This window comes from Agelaius tricolor, unplaced genomic scaffold (assembly GCF_023055355.1).
Source record: "Agelaius tricolor isolate 1412-34295 unplaced genomic scaffold, bAgeTri1.0.p SCAF_44, whole genome shotgun sequence".
In the NCBI taxonomy this organism is placed as follows: domain Eukaryota; kingdom Metazoa; phylum Chordata; class Aves; order Passeriformes; family Icteridae; genus Agelaius; species Agelaius tricolor.
In genome coordinates, this window is record NW_027269304.1 from 3,052,749 (window position 1) to 3,068,663 (window position 15,915).

The following is a 15,915-nucleotide window of genomic DNA, read 5'->3' on the forward strand; positions in this document are numbered from 1 at the left end:
AGAAAGCCTCAGCGAGGTATTAGTTCATCACAGCACCCGGGTAACACCAGAACAGCCCTCAGGGGCATTGCCTTTGTCAGCAGTGGCTGTATTCTGGCATGACAGAAGCACAGCAGAAGTTCTGGGACACAAACTGAACTGCAGCCCCAAGAGAGGCTGCAGCAGATTCAGGAGGGAGCTCAAGGAGCTCTGAACCCATTGCTACCTATGGATACCTGTGAGTGGGGGGAAGAATGTTTGTTAAATTGTGGATTCCTCTTTTCCAGTACTCCCCTAGCATGACAATGAGCGTGTGACCCGTTCACAAGTGTCGCCATGAAGACCACAGTGAGTTGGCCCTCTCCAGAGAGCTACTGCAGAAGAAAATTATTCGTCCCAGTGTACAGTTTAACTAAAGGATCTCAGACACAATCAGACCCACCTGTTTTGTTTTTTTTTTTTTTTTCTCCTACCATCTCCCCTGTTTTGTCAAGAAAAGTGGGTCCCAAACATGCTTGAGACAACTGTAAGGAGTGGCATGAGAGAAGTGCCCGAGGTGGAGCTGCCAGCGCCTGTCTGTGTGTGTACATGTGTGGGTCAGCATGGGGTGTGTGTGTGTGACACCCAAACACACACACACACACAGACCCCAGGACACTGTCAAATAGGATCACATCACATGTTATGTAGAAATCAGAAGTAGGGACTTTTATTCCATTTTTTTTTTTTTTCACGTTTACATTTTAATTATTAAAATTTGCTTTCCCTGTCCCATCCTGAACTGTTTTATGTTGCATATATCACTGCTTTATAAGTTATTTTTTAAGTTGAACTCAAAGGATAAATTCTTTTGATTTTGTTAGTGTCTGCCATTATGGATAGGAATAAAATTGCTTATACGAGCTTTCATTACCTTGTGTTTGATACCAGCTACCCTGTGAATCACAAATTGTACTGTCTCAAGAAATAGAAGAAAGCTCATCTTAACTTTTTGGAGAAATTTAATAACTTCCACCTGGTTTGGGGATTTTTTTTGATACTTTGCCTTTAAGAGAAAAAAAAGCACTGAAGGTTATTTTTCTTCTTTAATTGAAGCCTAATATCTGCAATATCTATTTTAAATGGAAGCCTGAATTTGATACAAGCTTCTCAGTTTATATAGAGTACTATAAGGTTACTGTAAGTGAGCTCCAATTGCTATAGAATCTAGCAATAAAGTGTCAGGGCTTTTCCTGCCCTTGGAACTGAGTTTTCTGTTTAGCATGGTCTTCTGTAGGGGTGGTAGTTAGTGGAAATACAGTAGAGTCCTTATCACCAAAACATTTTCCAACAACCTACAATTATGTTTCCCATTTTCAGTGATTCTCAAACATATATGAGCAATCTGTGTTCCTAATTATAAACAGTATTTCCCAAGCCCATTTAGAAAATCAGGTCACCCTGCTTGGGTGTGTGTTTTCTGCCATATCTGCCAGAATTAATTCCCACAAAACTTTCCAGTCAGCAGCCTTTTTTTTTTTTTTTTTTCCTTTGAGCCAAAATGCCACAGTAAACTTTTTATGACTACTACTAGCCTTGTTGTGAGGGTGTTACCTTTTGCCATGAACAGAAAGGAACAAAGGTCTGGGCCCTTTTAGGAGGACATACAGTTAGACATGAAAGCTGGGGCCAGAATGCAGAAAAAGGCCTAAAGGAAACGCTTCTGGAAGCATTCCCATTTCTCTTCAGGCAGAGCTCTGAAACCGAGATTATGGTACTTTTACTTAGTTCCTGATGATTTTCAGCTCCCCCAGGAAAAGAAAGGTTTCCAGTTTGTAGTGATACAAAGGCTGATGAGCAGCAATGCAGGCACAAAGTGGCTCAGCAGAAATTCGTGCCACAGACAAACAGCAAATTCCTCTCCTTGGACTTTAATCCAGAGGACCCACTTGGAGAGCAGGAGCAGTTCTGGGATGTGGTGTATCCATGTGCAAGGGGATTCTCTTTCATGAACTTGTGGTAAAGGAATATCACCCATATCTGATGGGCTTGTGATGGTAGCTGGATGTGTAAGGAATTCTACAATCTCCTAACCCATTTTTATTTCCATATATTACACATGTATGATATATGGAAATAAAAAGATTTAACATGTTACTCTCCTGTTAGGGTTACTCAAAGATGAAAGTCTTAGAGGATCAAAATGACATTGAAGTATCAAAGATTTTGTTAGCATTACTTTTTAGTAAGAACTCCTTGATTAGATGTAAACATGACCTAGATAGTCATTATATGGTTTTGTAGGCTGTATTCTTATTGATTATGAAGGTCACATTCATTTGCATCTCTTTGGAAAACACTTTGTTGCTGTTCTCCAAAGATGCTGGAAGACCCTGCTATTGGCTCAAGTCACAAACACAAAATCAGGTGTAATTTCTTCAGACCCTTTGCTGTTGTCACTAACACCACTGGTGTGTCCCCATTACACCCAGAGTCCAGGTGTCCTTGCAGCCTGGCTTGGCCACCTGTATTATCTGTGGTCGTCTTCCAGGGAGCCAGGGACTCCTTCTGGCCCAGTTTCAGGCAGATGGTGTCACTGCTGCTGGACTAAGGCAGATGGGAACAGTGCATCGAGTGCCAAAGGCCATTCCCGGGTCAGTGAGCTGTTGAGCACCTTGGAAGGGTGGAAATCTGACCTTTAAACCTGTGCATGGAACTGCTGACACAGATTGGATATCAATATTAAACACGTTATCCTCACTTTGATACGGGAGCACAATGTCCTCTCAGCACATGATGGGTTCACTGTGTCCTGCATTTCTCACACCCGCACAGCCCCACGGGCAGCAGCCGGTGCCACTAATGCTTTGTCTGAGGCCTTACAGGCTCCTCCAGAGGCCAGGTTCTGCAGCTGAACCATTAGAAAACAATCCTGTGTGCTAATTACTCAAATCCTAAATTATACCTTTGGATTATTTCTTTCTTAATAAGCACAGGGCTTTTTGCTTGTTCATTTCTCTTTCCTTTGCTTACAAATCCTTGTAGGATTTTCATGGTATCTGGAGTATCAACATGGGAAGAAACACTCAGTTTTTTCTCCCACTTCCATTTTTTATGCTCCAGATACCAGGAGCAATGTAACTGCTGTTTGGTTCTGTCCTTATGCAACAGCACTGTTGATAATGTCAGAACTTGTCCAGCTCTGGTAGGCATTTTATTTTAAGTGGTGCAGGGTAGATCTTCTCACACTGGGTTTTTAGACAGATCTTGCTCTTTAGCATAGAAGTAAATAGGAGGTGATTCTGTAAATGGGTATTTCAGGCAAAGTTGAAGTATGCCTTCTTAAAAACAGAAGTGATTAAATCCTAGAGTAGCAGAAATGGAGAGTAAGGGATCTGTTATGCTGTGAGAACTCTTGCAGATATTCCAGCTTTGTAGAAAACAGCTGAAACTGGATTCACCTGTGAACTTCACAGTGAAACCAGGGTCTTACCTGCTGCTCAAACCTATGGAAAGCAGTGCTCAGATGCAGATGTCCACGTCACCCAGATTTTATTGCCATGTCTAAGAGCAGGCATTGAGGCAAGGAAGAAGTTTCCCTGTCTCAATCACAGGTTAAGCATGTGGCCTGGTGTGCATTAACAAAATACCTGGATATTTGCATGTAGCGATTACATTATTTTCTTAACTACCTGATAATCAGGAAAAACTGCAGTTTGGAACTTGCACTTCCAACCCCCAGAGATTCCATTTTTTATTTGGAGGCCCTCTGGTTGCAGAGCCCTTGCCACCCAACATGTCAGATATTCAGAGACAGTAACAACTTTCAGGCTTTTGCTTTCAGCCTGTTCCCCATAGTGTAGGATTAAATGTTCCACGTCCCAGGACATCCAGCTGTTCCTTCCCCTTCCAACAGGAATACCCAATGAGAAATGTGGAGGCTACTCATTTATTTTAAAACCACTTGGGGAGAGGTGAATAGAAGCTTGCTTCTTTAAGGATGCATCGAAGGACAGCTTCTTGAACTGCCTAAAACCAATTGAATTTTCCTGTGTTCTGTGGCAATACTGCATGTGCAAATGATTTGGAATTAGATTTAATGAGGGACCAGCTGTTACAATATTTAGTGTTGATCACTTCATTCAAAAATGACTTTTCAGCTGATACATATTACACAGGGTCCTATTTCTGAATCAGTTATTTATTGTTTTCCCCTGTTTCTAGTCAGCTCTGATCCACTGTTGTTGCCATGGCTAAGTATGGACTGGTTTATTCAGTACTTCACCCTACCCATTTGCCTTTCAAGAATGTAAAATATACCTTAATGATGTAAAACGTACAGGTAAATTTATTTTTCTTTAATTCACCATAAGTGGTGATAGAGCTGTGGGTGCTGTCAGACACACTTGGGTTTGCTCAGGCCTTAAGGATGGGAATCCTGACAAAGCACATCTTTCAAATAAACCCCTATAAACTACTTCAACATTGTTATCTCACAGTGAGGATCCAGTTCATGATTTAGTGATTCAAAATAACTCTAGAAATGCAGAAATAAATTAGTTAGGTTTAAATTTTGCTGTATGCAGCTCTTTCTACTTTTCACATATTGGCACAGTTCTGTAAACTGCTGCTTGTGCCAGTTCTGCTGAAACTTTGATGAAACTATTCACATAAGGTCATTGTTTGGGTAGGATTTCACCCTAGTCTGGGTCAAATATATAATTTACCTGTGGTGTAACATTTTTTGGCAGATGTAAAAACTGAGTACATAGAGAAAAATACAGAGGGTCTGTTGAAATTACCAAAATGATGTTTCAATCTGAAAAATGAGAAAAGAGAGTTTAAAATACTGCTTTGAGTGCACTCCTGTATAGTGTCTACATATTGGAAACAAATTACAGTACCAAATCTAGAAAAAGTAAATATATCATCTACTCAGCACATGAAAATTCTGATCCTGCCAACAGCTTCACCTTGATCTCAAATTGAGCCTGCACATAGTTAATTTTAAACAGATCTAAGAACAGGTAGTATCCTTCAGGAAATTAAAAAAGTAGGACTGTAGTAATCTAAACCCATGCTTGAACATGGACAGTCTAGAGCTCAAATTAAGTCTTTCCTAAGTAGCCATTATTTCACAGATCTTAGCAGTGCAGGAGCATGTTTATGTATCTGTAGTACTGACATGCAGAGCAGATTTGGCTTTCTTCTGTTTCTTAATTTATTAGAGCTTTGTTCACTATTACATGAAATATTTCTGTGAATTTGTTCTTTCATCTTGTTTTCAGTTGTGCAGCCATAGTTTCCCTCCACACAGCCAACGGCTTCGCAGTTTTAGTCCAAACTTCTGTTTGGTTGCTGTTCTTCATTTAAGCTTAAAATGTGTAAGAAAGCCTCTCATGTAATAGGAAAACTTGCCATAAAAATGTATAAAGGTTTTCTTGGGTACATGTTTTCAAATTTAATAAATGCAGTTTTCGGTTATAATTTCAAATGGTCACTTTCTAGCCACTATTTCAGTTTTGTGCGCAAAAGAAATGGATAGACAAAAAGAAAATCACCTTCTTTTTCTTTATTTCACTTCAGCATTGTAAATATTTGCTGAAAGACATGGTTTTGGGGAAATCAGATAAAAAAGAGATTTGCTGCCTAGTTGCTCTAAATAATACAGCTGGACTTCATGCTGAAAGCTCCTTCCACATCCCCAAAAGTGTACAGCTTGACATCCGAACTGTGTGACCTTGTACAAAGCCTCATTCACCAAGAGTGGTTTAATTTGCCCGGTCAGTGTTCGCAGTGTGTCCCGCGGGTGATTCAGGGTTCTGTGGTCTCAGAGGAGTGGCCGAGTGGTCGAGCAGGCTTGTTCCCAGGGTCAGGTGGCTCAGGAGTGGGCAGTTTTCCACCAGAAACAAGGTGTTCGTTCGCTACCTCGCTGTTCTCTTGAGAACTTGCACAACTCTTCTTGCCGTTAGGTTCTGGGGATCCCTTCACGATTTTACAATGCTGAGACAAGAGGCTGGATTTTGCTAAGAGAAAATTCCGGCAGTTTTAGCATCGGTTTTCATAGGGAAACAGCATGAAACATGGGGATTTTGAAAGGTGATGTGTTCTCAATAGCCTAGGAAACAGACTGTACAGTCTAGGGGTTTGGGCTATTGCAGAGATACTGAAATCATCAGTAATTGCTTTTGATGGGAAAAAGTATTGTTGTGGAACAACTGCTCTGACCCCTGAGGAGTCAAATTGTCAACTGGATGAACTGGATATTTTAGGCTTCACTTGTGTGGTTTTAATCTTCATGTTTTACTCTCTCTCACTTGGGCTTCCCCTATAAATGTACTGTGCCAGGTCTTTGCACAAAAGTAAGAACATTTTGCCCAACAAGCATGCAGGAGGTTGTTCATACCTGTAACTAGAGCCCTGCTGTTGAGACTTCATTTCATTAATAGAAAGGAATATTGAGTATAACACCAGGTAAGGAGTGGCAGTGCAGCATCCTGAGAGCTCTCACTGCTCGAGATGAGGACAGTTAGCATCCCACATACTCACAAATCAGACGAGATGGTTCCTAACAATGATAGGAAACAGCTTCAAAGAAAAACTCGTTTTTGTCGTGCAGAGTGGATGAAAATAAAATCCCAAATACAGGCTATATTTACTTGAGGTAGAAATTTACTAAAGTTCTCTGTAACAGAGACACAGAGCACATCCAGTGGTTTAGTTGGAAAGCAAAGTGGTGTTATTAAATTGTTGTCAATAAACATAACATCCAAAAGCAGGTATAAGCTATTTTCAATTTCATTTTTCTAGTATTTTTTATTTTTTCTGATTATGTTGTAGTTTTGATTTGATTTGCATTTACATTAATGGATAAGGAAGAGAACACAAGTTCCCAAAGTAGGGCTGGAATGAATTAGGGCTAGAATTAGACACACGGAAGAGTGGTGTGAGTAAAGCTGGAGTTTTCTGTCAGTTATAAATCAAGTGAATTTTTATATTACTATTTTTCCAGGACAAAAAGCATCCATACAATGAACTTTGGCTCTGTCATGGCTGTTTGAGAAGCGTGAATCCAATTGCTGTGTGTGTGCTTGGACACCAGTTTTGAGAGGGGTTTTTTGGGTTTTTTTTGCAAGTATCCCCTTGGAGTGCATCTGCTTTGTGCATGTTTGGCTAAAACCACAAAACCAAACCACTTTTGTTTTTATGGATTGCTGTACACGCATCTGGTTCTGGTGGAAAGAGGAGGAAGTTTTGTTAGCTGGTGGGTTAGCATATTTATGTGAATTACTTACAGCATTGGTAAACTACTGTCAACTTTGTTCACATTGCACAAGATACTCTGTGTTGTCTATTGCTGGTGTTATAACCTCGGTGGTCCATGCATATCCTGTAAATTCCTGTAGGTTTTGTGTAAGAAATCTTGCCACCACTGCTTGCTACTGTAAATTCTTGTTTTGAAGCAAGAGGTGGCCTTTGACTGTACAGCCATGTGTATTATATACTGCAAAAGTCCTTGTTCTGTCCTCTGAACTCACTGTCCACATAGAGTTGAAGCTCTGTTAAGCACGCTTAGTGGTTTCAGAATTTATTTCAAACAGCAGATCTATAAGCCATTTACAGAAATATTAAATGTAATGTAAGAGAATTCAACCCAGTTCATATCCTTTCCTGAGAGCTTGGGGTTGGATTGGAGCAGGCAGCTGCAGGTTTTGGAGCATCCCAGGTGCCTGTGCCTGCACACCTGAGAGGTGTCACAGCTGTGCAGTGTCCCCTGGCAAAGGGGTGCCCCAGGCACAGCACCTGGGCAGGCTGCTGCCTTACAGAGATGTGAGAGCTGGTTTGTTTTTTATTCCCCACAAACTGCAGCAGTGCCAGGACAGAAGCCCATCTCTAGGGGCACATGAGAGGCACAGCACTGCCCCTGCATTGTGTCCTCATCCCCACCCACTGCAGGCTTTACCTGAGGTGGTGTTTTAAGGAGATTTGAACTCTCTGTCTGGTTACTGAGAGAGAAAAATAACCTGAATTCTGGGACTCTGCATTCTTTTTTTACAGTATTTTATGATATACAACAAAGACCTGAAAATGTCTGTGTGTTCTTTGCTGGTTTCTGACATCAGAATTTCAAGTCCTGTCTAGTCTGAAAGGCAATGATGGGAAAAGCGAAGAAGCTTGGAAAGTTGAAGGGGATTCTTACTTGGATTACTTTAAATTCTGTGTTTCTATTGATAGTTGAATTAAATGAGTAGGCTAATCTTTAGAATCAAGGCAGTCTTAATGACTTTGCACCTTCACCCTTTCATGTAAGACTTTGAGAACTTGCAGTAAGTGTTCCTCATGCTTACAGTCCAATTTGTAGATAAATTCCCTGTATTTCTAAGATCAAAAAATATTTCTACAGTTACTTCAGCCCTTTACAGAGAAACAACAGGGCAATCCCTGTCCCATAATCCCAAGTATTTGTAGGTGTATTTTAGACAAAGAATGACTTTCAACATCATAAATGAAACTAATGTTCAATATTCCAGTCTCTGGAAGTAAAAGAAACCTCAGTAATTTTGCAAACCAGCAAGAATGAAACTTGTCTATATAAATACTAATGTAGAAAGTGCATGCAAAACTTGATACTGCCTCTGACCTTAATCGTTACTATTGATACTATTGGGGATCTCACAAATGTGTGTTTCAGAACGCTGTATTTCTCCTCAGTGTGTGCTTCATCCTCATTACCGACAGCTCCTGCCAGGAGCCAGCCCATGCCCTAGCCAAGGGTGGGGATGCAGAGCTCCCGCAGCACCATGGATACGTGGGCGTGTGTGCATGCTGTGTTAGGATGAGCAACCACTCTGGCTGCAAACCCCTCCAGACCTTGTGTGTAACTCTGCAGGGCAGCCTGGGCTGCCTGGGAGGGCTGCAGTCCCAGGCAGCTCCGGGTCTTGCTTTGGGGGATCGTCATGAACTCAAGCCTCACTGTTGAGCGCGTGATGAGCTCCCTGCCAGACTGTGAGCTGCAAAGGCACGGCTGGTGTGGGTCACTGACCCAAAGCGTGTCTGGCTGGGAGCCTCAGACAGGCCTGTGACAGACTGGATTGTCATGGTGATACTGTGCCACCACATCAGACTTGTTTCCGCTCCATGCTGTGCCCTGATTCATCCTGCCCTAATTTCAGCTGGCTAAAAATTACAGCCCGGGTCTCCTGTGTAAGTCAGAGGAGGGACACGAGTGGAGATGCCTCTGGAAGATTGCATTATGGCATCATTTGCCCTCAGCACTGATGAACGGCTGGAATTAGGTGGGATGAATCCAAGTGTGTACAATTGGCTTCTCACACCTCTACACGAACTTGTATTTGTTTGAGCTTGGAATGGGCAAGAATAATGCAGCTCCTTTGAACCTGAAGCCGAGTGTCTTACAGATGACTTTCTGAATTCAATCTCAAGCATGAGATTTCTGCCCTGTAGTGCTATTTTCTTTATTTTTACTTCAATTTTAATGAACAGCTGTAGCTTGAACTTGCAAATTGTTGAAACATTTCTAGAGGGATTACCCCTGCCTAGGAAACCTCACCTTTATTACTCAGAGTGGGCTTCCTTGTTACCTGCACTGATTTTCTTTGGAAGCAATGCAGGGTAAAACCATTGCATAGATCAATCAACACCAGCAATAGCATATGCAGCTTTTAAATTCAGCTGTGACCTTGTAACTAAGGTATTAATGTTCATACTTTCCAGGTGTGGCTAAAGATTCCTTTCCTGAGAGCTTTAAGGAATAAATCTAGGTGGTCCTGGTTGAGGATTTTGAGAATACATGTAGTAATGGCAGTTTATGATAGGTTTTTTGAGGGAAATGTGCGACAAACGTGTTGGGATTTGGTGTGCTGTTTTGGAGATGAGGGAATACCCCGTGTCAGATAGAGCAGATCTGCAGGCAGCGTTACTGTGGGTTAGCAGAGCCTGCTTCCAGCAGGTTCCTCCTCTCGTTCCCCTCACTCCCTTCCCCATTACCTGCGGTACGAAATCCTGACAGCAGTTGTGCCAGTTGTTGTGGCGAGCTGAGGAACAGCTCCAGGCTAAAACTCAAATGTTGTAGCTGCACCTTCCAACTTCACCGGGTGTCCACATTCTCAGAGCTGGGCTGCGACAGCAGTCGCCTCCACAGCTGCCCTGTAATCTCATCACACAAAAGTGGGTGTCACTTTTTATGAGTTTAACAGGAGCAGTATTGATCCATTCACTTTATTTCCTGAGTTGTGAGTCATTTGCTGTTGGAAATTATACAGGTCTTGTGTAGCTGCAAGTAGAAAAATTGAGATTTGTTTCTTATGATGAGCTGGTACAATTCCCGCTCTGCTGTTCAATATTTTTGAGTGCTGAAGTTAACCAAAACGCTACTTTCATGGGTTATCTCAGCCTCAGCTCTGCATGAAAATGGGTATGAAATTCCAGTTGCTGTTCCTGGTTTCTCTGTGAATTCTGAGCCAAAGGTAAAGCAGTGGGGAAGATTGTTGTGGCAGCCACTCACTGACACCTTTTCAGATGCACAAAGCCATTCTGTCTGTCATCTGACGGTGCTCCAGTTTTCTCACTGGGTCACCATGTTGTTGTCAGCCAGTGGAGGAAAGGTGGACGAGCTCACCACCTGGGAAGAGTAGAAATGTAGCAAGTAATGAGCTATGTTCTCCAACAGTCCTTTATTTGTAGAGCTTCACTTTCAATTAACATTTGTACCTTCAGTTGTTATTGTACCATTCACTATCTTGAGGTGGTATGAGCAGAAATTTATGAATATATATAATTTACCAGAAATATAGGCTTGTATTGTGCCTTTGTAATTCTCTTCAGCTTCAGTATGTATACGCTACGAGCAGATGAACTTCCTCCCTCTTTTGGGGTGTTCTTTACTGCAACGGTAGCTGATGGCTTCATTAATATTGGCTCTTTTAGTCTTCTGGGGTTAACATTTCTGTTTTTCTGAGTGAAAATGCCATAGTGCCCTCAGCAGACATAAGCACAATGACATAACACTGCAGTGCATGCTGTCTCTTAGCTTCTCTCTACACGTGCTTGCATGTTGGAAGATCTGAAGAGCTGCTGTGTAAATTGCTACATTATTTACCCAATACAGGTGGTTTTCCGCATCCCTTCTTTGCTCAAAACTCCCATTGACTCAGAAGTTAGTGATGGCTCAAAGGGGGGTTTTGGAAGCACAAAGGATGCAGGAAGCAACTCTTCAGTAGTTTACAGGCTGCTATAAATGTCTTTTCAGCAACGAAATGTAGCATTTTAGCAGTAACTTCCTAGTGAAAACACTGAGCGTGCTTATCACTTAAGATTTTAAGAAAAAAAGTGTCAGACTGTGTAATTGTATCTCATATAATTTTGACACTTAACCAGTTTTATCTACGTGTTCATGCTATACCAACCAACACAGACCTGAAAGGTGACAGCCATGTTTTTGTTACACAAGAAGTCACAGTTTACCAGAGGTTCTGTTTTGAGTTTTTGTTTCTTTACCACATTTTCACTGCAGAGGTATTTTTCTATATAGTTAATCCGAGGCTTCCGTTCACCAACCAAAAGAGTCTGTAGCCCTCTGCACTGTGAAAGGCAAAGCCCTGTGGAGAGACACGGGCTTCGCACTTGCCCAGCAAATTAGCAGAAATTTCACCCAAGCCATAAAAGCCTCTTATGTTAATCTCTGTTTATGTAATTAAAGCAATTAGGGATAGGAGCTTCAGGAATAATGAGGTCTCTCTATCCTCCATTTACTCTCTCTGTGCTTCATAGGGATTTAAGGGTTCTTTTTTCAAGGCTCAGCTGTGTCTCTTCAAACCAGTGCAGTCTAAGCATCGTGTGAGATGCAGTTTATGGAGATAGCATTGGAGCGTGAAAGATTTACTCCTGGTAGCAAGGAAAAACTCGTGTCCCCGTGGACATGGACACTTGCAAACAAGTCTGATACCGAGAATTAAAACAAATGCGTTCAAGATGGTACCAGTACATCAGACTCTGTTCTACAGTGGGGTTTTTAGCTTTTGTCATTTGTATTTTATTTTGTGAAAAAAGGAGTTGGGGGGATCTCAGATCACATGGGGAATATTAGAAGTATATCACTCAACAATCATTTTATAAAGTCTAACTTCAAAATGCACTATGATTTATTACAAAAGTATATTTTCTTCTGTTTTTCGACATGGTGGTTTCCATTTTGTGATAAGTTAAACTCAGCAGTTAATTTGTTGCACTGCCTGGCTGCATGAATTCATCCAGTGTACATACGTACCTGTGCAGCATTACTTTTGGGGTTTGTATTTGAATTTGCAGTATTGATTATTATTTTTGTATTTTACTTTGCCTCTGTTATTGGAATTGTAGTAAACATAATTTATACATATGATTTTACAACTGTTTTGCAACTGAAAAGTCTCCTTTAAATTGTAAAGTTTTATTGATGGATACTCATTAAAATGGTATAAGAATTATATTAACAATTGTTTTGTGTTTTGATGCTCTCTGTATATAAATATATGTCTATTTATCTGTTTAATGGTGCTTGTGTCTTGCAATTTTGGATACATTTTAGAATAAAGTTTCATTTTACAAGAAGTAGTTGTATTTTCACAAGCTGTGTCCCAAAAAAACCCCTCAACCAAACACCTTTTTTCCATAAATAACTAGGGTTATGAAAGAAGCATACAAAAAACATTTATAACTTCAGGCAGTAATACATTTGTTTCTGGAACGTAGAAGTATGCTGTCTACAGAAATGCACAGCTCTGTACAGCAGCTGATTTACTGCAGTAGCTGACATCTGTATCTAAAACGTTCCCAAAACTGTGCATTTTGGAGCACATCTTGCTAGCTCTAATGGCTTTGCTTCACACATACGTTCACATCTAAGACTGAGCTTGTCATTTATTACCTGGAAAAGATGCACAAAAGGCGCTTCCACAAAGGTGCCTTAGGTACAGTACCTTGATGATGCCACAGGTGCTGCTCTAGCTGTGCCACAGAAGGTGGGAAACCATTATTAGTCAACTACACTAATAGTTAACCAACACCAAACCCACCACACTCTTTGGTACCTCAGCCAGGAAATCTCAAAATTAGTAAAATCTCAAATTAACAAACCAAAACCACTACACGAAATTGATGCTTTTACCTGCTTTCAAAATGAAACTGCCACACTGGTGCCAGCAGCTTAATTTCTCTTTTTCAGCAGTGAGAGGCAAACAGTAAGACTTGGCAAATATTACCTGAGCACCAAAAGCTGTAAAACACTGTTTTAGTCCAATGGAGACTCTGTAAGGAACTACAGGAGTCAGCTTCAGTGGTTCCTTTGCAGTCCATTACACTCCTTTAGCTTCTATCTCCTGTAGCTGGAGGGCACAGTAAATGCAGCTTGTGAAAACAGAGAATCATTTGAGAAAGCTCATTTTAGAGTGTGAGTTCCCTGGCTGCACTGCCCAGGTGTGTCTGCCACGGGCACTGCTTATTTGTATCCCTGCTCCCCACAGGACACCCCCTGAATGAATCCCGAAGGCCAAGAGCTTTGTGCACACCAGAGGTGTGATTCTGAAACAGCAGCTTTCCCTTGCTCCAGCTGCTCCCCTTTCCCCTCACCCCAACGCTGCAGGTTGTTCACGTGAGCAGATTTCGATTTTACTGTGCCCCCCTGTGACTCCAGCAGCTTTGTAGCTCCCTCATCTCACAGCAAACAAGAGATCTATAGCAGGCCAGGCACCTGATCACTGGGACTGTGTTCAACAGAACAACAAGCAGCATTATCTTAGACAATGCCTGAGCCTGGCAAGGTAAACCTGAAAACAAATTTACAAATTACTGGCCTAGGCAGGCAAAATGTAATGTAATGGGGGTTTTTTAATAGGAAAATGTTGAGTTCTGTTAACAGACCTTTTCTTCTAGCATTTAGGATCCACAGTGTGAGAAACTGATAATTTGAGGTTTTGTCATCTGGATTGAGCAGTTGAGGAAATTGGGTTCAAACCTTTTACATACTCTCTTCAGATAGCAAGGCCAAGGTGTCTCACTGCCATGACAGTCTGTTTTTTCCCTTCACAGAAGTCAGAGAAGGAGAGAGAGACCAGTATTTTTTTTTAAGCAACAGAATGAAAATAAATGTAGGGAATAGCACAACATGCTGAGTTTCAGAGCCAGTATCTTCTGAAGTGTAACAAGTGAGATGATACAGCCATGGTGTTGCTTGATAAAAAGAGTATGTGCATAGAAACAGAGATAGTGCCATAGCAGTGCAGTGACAGTAACAGACCGTGTGGGAAAAGAACCCCTACTGCACTGAGAAACTCAGTTAAAATTCAAATTTTCCTGGCTGTTACAGGTTAAAGCTGGATCTTTAACAATGTTTAAATGAACAAGTGTTCACGATGTAAACTCATGCATGTATGTTTCTGAGAAACATGGGAAGCCCTCTCTGGAGCAGTAACTTCCAGGAGGAAAGGTTGTAAGGAAGGGCTACAGAAAACAATCCTGGTGCTGAAGTGAAACCACACGGCACAATAGTCAAATATAAGCCTTGCATTCTTTCCTGGAAACCATGTACAGTTGATACCTCTGCTACACTGCAGTAAAACATCTGCCTCACCAACACTGACAAGCCCAGGCACTGAGCATCCCCCAAATGGCTGAGCCTTCAGCACTAATAACACTGTATCCATGGCAAAAGTAAAACCTTGACCCTCCTGACAGCTCAGAAGCTCTTCCTCAGCAGAGCTTGTATTTCCACAGTGTGCGGGGGCAGCAGTATCCTTACCAGCCGTGTGAGGAGGAGGAGGTAAGAGAAGGAGCTCTCTGTGGGCTCTCAAGCTGTTGACTCCTGTAGGAATACGTGACCAGGGCCGTGGCCACAGAGGTGGGAATCCAAACATCCATGCTGGAAGTGCCAGTGGTTCTGCTGCCTTTGGAATGGGAGCATGTCTGCCCTGGATGCATCTGCTGGGATGTCAAGTTGGTGACAACACGAGAGGGCACGACTCCAAAAGAGAAATACAAATGAAAGTATGAGCCAGTTTTGAGGCATTTCAGTGACGGTGGACAGACCAAACCTAGCTGTGGCTGCTGCCAGGCCGTGAGGTGACCTCAGGAGTCCTGGGGCAGGAGTGGAGGGAACATCCAGTCCCTGGTGCCCTGGACACAACCAGCACCCCCTTCACTGGAGCTGCTCAGCCTGGAGAGGTGAAGGCTGCAGAGAGACCTGAGAGCACCCTCCAGTACCTAAAGGGTCTAAAGAGAGATGGTGAAACTTTGTACCAGGGCAGGCAGTGGCAGAACAAGGAGGAATGGCTTCAAACGGAGATTGTAGGTGAAGATGGGATATTGGCAATGAGGAATTGTTCCCTGGCAGGGTGGGCAGGCCCTGGCACAGGGTGCCCAGAGCAGCTGGGGCTGCCCCTGCATCCCTGGCACTGCCCAAGGCCAGGCTGGACACTGGGACACTGCGAGGTGGGTGGGACACTGCCATGGCAGGGGTGACACTGGGAAGGCTCTAAATTTCCTTCCATGATTCCCCTCAGCACTGGCATCCACCCTCTCATCCCCAACACCCCCTTACTCTCATCCCTTTTCCCTCACCCCTGCCACCTCTATCCCCTCAGCCCCAGACACCCTCTTCCCCTCAGCACCTCACCCCTGGCCCCACATCCTCACACGCCCTCTCTTCTCACCCCGGGCCCTGCTTTCCCCTCAGCCCCATCCCACTCTTTCCTTCATCCCAGGTACACCTTAATCCCTCAACCCGGGCTCCCTTTCCCCTCATACCGAGTATCCCTTTTCCCTAATCCCGGCCACGCCTTGCCCGTCTCCCCGGGCTCTTTCCCCTCACTCCGGGCTACCTCGTCCCAGGCTCCTTTTTCTCTCGTCCCAGACTCCCTTTCCCCTCAGCCCGGGCTCCCTTTCCCCTCACCCCGGGTTCTTTCC

At 42.7% G+C, this 15,915-nt stretch overlaps 1 protein-coding gene across 6 annotated transcripts in view; it reads left to right on the plus strand.

Moving 5' to 3' along the window:
* Positions 1-12,567, plus strand: part of SSBP2 (single stranded DNA binding protein 2) — a 137,055-nt gene extending 124,488 nt beyond the window's left edge. For all 6 annotated transcript variants that reach the window (XM_071455120.1, XM_071455124.1, XM_071455121.1 and 3 more), the window contains one exon: positions 267-12,567. In XM_071455120.1, the coding sequence (XP_071311221.1) occupies positions 267-296 (30 nt within the window). In that variant the 3' untranslated portion in view covers positions 297-12,567. The remainder of the gene's footprint in view (positions 1-266) is intronic.
* The last annotated feature ends 3,348 nt before the right edge of the window (positions 12,568-15,915 follow it).